The sequence below is a fragment of the Lacerta agilis genome, chromosome 10, assembly GCF_009819535.1.
Source record: "Lacerta agilis isolate rLacAgi1 chromosome 10, rLacAgi1.pri, whole genome shotgun sequence".
NCBI lineage: Eukaryota > Metazoa > Chordata > Lepidosauria > Squamata > Lacertidae > Lacerta > Lacerta agilis.
In genome coordinates this window covers 10,287,010-10,290,743 of record NC_046321.1, presented here as the reverse complement: position 1 = coordinate 10,290,743, position 3,734 = coordinate 10,287,010, and the positions used below count along the sequence as shown (strand labels likewise).

At 44.0% G+C, this 3,734-nt stretch overlaps 1 protein-coding gene across 1 annotated transcript in view; it reads right to left on the bottom strand.

The window, feature by feature from the left end:
* The window catches only part of SPX (spexin hormone), a 10,355-nt gene extending 8,060 nt beyond the window's left edge, over window positions 1-2,295 (bottom strand). Inside the window, exon 1 of the mRNA XM_033162418.1 lies at window positions 2,172-2,295. Coding sequence (XP_033018309.1) covers window positions 2,172-2,177 — 6 coding nt within the window. The 5' untranslated portion in view covers window positions 2,178-2,295. The remainder of the gene's footprint in view (window positions 1-2,171) is intronic.
* Window positions 2,296-3,734: the final 1,439 nt, after the last annotated feature.

Below are 3,734 nucleotides of genomic sequence, written 5' to 3'. Positions count from 1 at the left end.
TCAGATATAAAAAAAAAAAATTGGGACGTGCGTCAACTTGAATAAAATATTGGGGGGGGGGGCAGATAAACTCTGCCCCACATAATCGACAACAAGAAGGAGTGCAAACACCATTTGAATGGCAATGTTAATCAATGTGTGGGGAGCCCAGCCCCCTCAAATAGTCTACCAGGGGAGGCGAAGGGACCTCGGCCCCTAGGAGTTGGTTTCCTTGTTTCTAAACAAATATGCTTTTTGCAGGCACCAGAAGCAGTACAATGAAGGTTCCTGCCTATTATCAATAGGCATGGAGTTCCGCAGATTGGGCACACACCACAGTAAATGATCAATTCCTTGCAAGTGAGGAATGAATGTTAAGTGGCACTTGTGAAATGAACCAGTATGCAAGCATAAGGTATATCAGAGGTTGGAGGGCTGGAGAAATGGCAGCTTGCTCTCCCTAGAGTACATAGTGTGAGCACCATTGTGCAAACCCTTGTCTCCATCCCTCTATGACAGCCCTAATAACATGTCAAGCAAGTTGCACAGATCCAAATTGCACGGCTGGGGTCACTCCTTTGGGAGGGCTTGTCTAGATAAAAGGGTTTGCAATAGGTTTAAGTTAAGTTAATAACAGTGTCAACATTGGTTTATTAGCAATGCAATCCTATCAATGTTTACTTGGAAGTAAGCACCACTGTGTTCAAGGAGGCTTACTCCTTGGTAAATGTATATTTCAAACTGGGTTTGGCCAACCTTGTACGGGCTAGTTTGACCAGTCATTGAAGGTGCTTGCCTGTCATTCACCTGTTATCACATGACCAATTCATTCTGCAGTTATTAATGCAGATTTTCAGGTGACATCAAATGGTTTAAAACTTTAAGGGGAAATTCTTCCTTCACAGCAACAGGAAGAAGAAGAAAGAAGAAGAAGAAGAAGAAGAAGAAGAAGAAAGAAGAAGAAGAAGAGAAGAAGAAGAAGAAAGAAGAAGAAGAAGAAGAATTAAAGATTTGAGACTCACTATATAGAATCTCAGCCAAAGAAACATGGACCACTTTCAAAGGTGCCCCTCATTCATAGGACAGTAGATTTTAAAAATCACATTGAGAAGAGTGTTCTACAACAGTGTTCAACCTTTTTTGGGCGAAGGCACACTTGTTTCATGAAAAAAATCACGAGGCACACCACCATTAGAAAATGTTAAAAAAATTAACTCTGTGCCTATATTGACTATATATAAAGTAATTTTTCAATTTTTCCCACGGCACACCAGGCAACATCTCGGGGCACACTAGTGTGCCGCGGAACAGTGGTTGAAAAACACTGTTCTACAAAAATCATGGATGGAAGAGGCTAGCTCAAAATTCTTGCACAGCAGGGAATACCTACCATGAGTGGGTGTACTGTATGCATCACCCCCAAAACAAACTCTGGCTTTTAGCTATTTGAAAGCATGTGCAGATTTAATTGACTGAAGATCATGGGATTGATCAACCAAGACTTCTGTAAATGCATTACCAACCTAATATATAGCTATAATTCTACACATGCATCTATATCTAAATCGACATGCGCGTGTACATTATACAGTATATGCTTCCTGGACACAATAAAGCCAAATTTTACGTCTACCTAATTTTAGTGGCAGAGACATGGTTCCTATACCTGCCTACTCAAAGTCAGACCCACTAAGTTCAGTGGTGCTTACTTCCAGGTAAAGGACTGCAGCCTTAAGAACAGGGACTTTGCAATCCTAATCATCTTCACTTATTTCAGAGGCTGAGATTTAATCTGAGAGACACAATAATAGACTTCCTAGCGATCTGAAAGAATCCTACCTCCTGTTACATTTCCCCCCCCCCTTCCCAAAATCTCCTGAAGTTTTTTTTATAATCAAATCAGACAACATTCAATTGAAAGAATTATTGGAGCCATCCTATTGGCACACAGTCACTAAAACCAATCATAAGGGGGTGTGGGGTGAGAATTTCCACATTTCTCATTGGGGTTTCTAAACACAGCCCTAAGATCACCTTGTGCTGCTATGGAAGATTTATGAGTTTTCTGTACGTGATCAATTGCTCTCACACTTTGAACTGCGAGAATAGGGCATGGCATCCCTTACCATTCTTAGCAGCTATAAGGAGAGATCAACTCAAAACCAGAGAAAAAAACTGTTGTTCCCACATACCTTCATGCTCAGCTCTCCTGATGCTCCAAAGCCTTTGGTAGCTGTGGAACGCCTTGCATGCAGCGTACAATGTGCTCATCATGTAGGAATCCCTATTTAAGTCTTCTGTACAGAGATGCCCTCCCCCTTCGGAGGCAGGGAACAGCATTCAAAAAAAGGACCACTTGTCAAGCCCAGACAGGAAGATGTAGAAACGTCTGACGTCTTCTGGAGATGTGGGGCGGCGGCGGGGGGGGGGAGAGGGCGGATGTTTACAAAGCTTCAGGGAAAGTCACCCCAAAATGAATGAATCTGATGGACAAATGTGACATATATGCACTTGTCACGCTATGTGAATATATCAGCATCGATACCCAGCAACGAAGACATCACCCTTCTTGCCGAAGGATCAAGACCCTCGCAGGCAAGGCAGGTATGAATGATTGACCTTAACATGGAAATTTTCCTCCTGTGTTAAAAGGGGGTGACCCTCCGACAAGGTAGCAATTTATCCCCATCATTACCTTAGTGTAGCAGCAACAGAAGATGAGCGCCTGGTTTTAAGCAGGGCGGCTGTTGTTTTGCAAGGAACGCTACAGTCCTCTCTTCCAACAATCAAGAATCAGTGAAACATCTCCTTCTAACTATACTATGGGCAGCCAGTGTGGCGTCCTCCAGATTTGCTGGACTACAGATCCCATCATCCCTGACCATTGGCCTTGATGGCCGAGGATGATGGGAGTCGGAGTCCCAAAACATCCTGATGGCCACAGGTCCCCCTATCCCTGAACTATCTGGAAGGCATCACATTCGCTACTGCTAAACGACACTCAGAGCCAAACCCTGCTAATGATGCTCTCACAAAGTTTTGTCGTTCACCTGTAGTTGTTAACTGCTGAAATAATAATAATAATAATGATAATAATTTATTATTTCTACGTCGACCATCTGGCTGGGTTTCCCCAGCCACTCTGGGCGGCTTTCAACACAACATTAAAAACAGAATAAAACTTCAAACATTTAAAACTTCCCTAAACAGGGCTGCCTTCAGGTGTCTTCTAAAAGTGAGATAGTTGTTCATTCCTTGACATCTGAAGGGAGGGCGTTCCACAGGGCGGGCGCCACCACCGAGAAGGCCCTCTACCTGATTCCCTGCAACCTCACTTCTTGCAGCGAGGGAACTGCCAGAAGGCCTCGGAGCTGGACCTCAGTGTTTGGGCAGAACGATGGGGGTGGAGACGCTCCTTCAGGTATACAGGACTGACACCGTTTAGGGCTTTAAAGGTCAGCACCAACACTTTGAATTGTGCTCGGAAACGTACTGGGAGCCAATGTAGTTCTTTCAGGACCAGTGTTATATGGTCTTGGCAGTACCAAGAGGTACTAGGGCTTATAGATAATACCGATTTCTGGAAACCACAGGAGGGGAGAGCAGTCTTGCATCCAAATTCTATTTGTGGGTTTTCCACAGGCACAGGTTGGCCACTGTGAGAACACGATGCTGGACTAGATGGGCCATTGGCCTGATCCAGCAGGCTCTTAACGTTCTGAAGAAGAAGAAGAAGAAGAAGAAGAAGAAAGAAG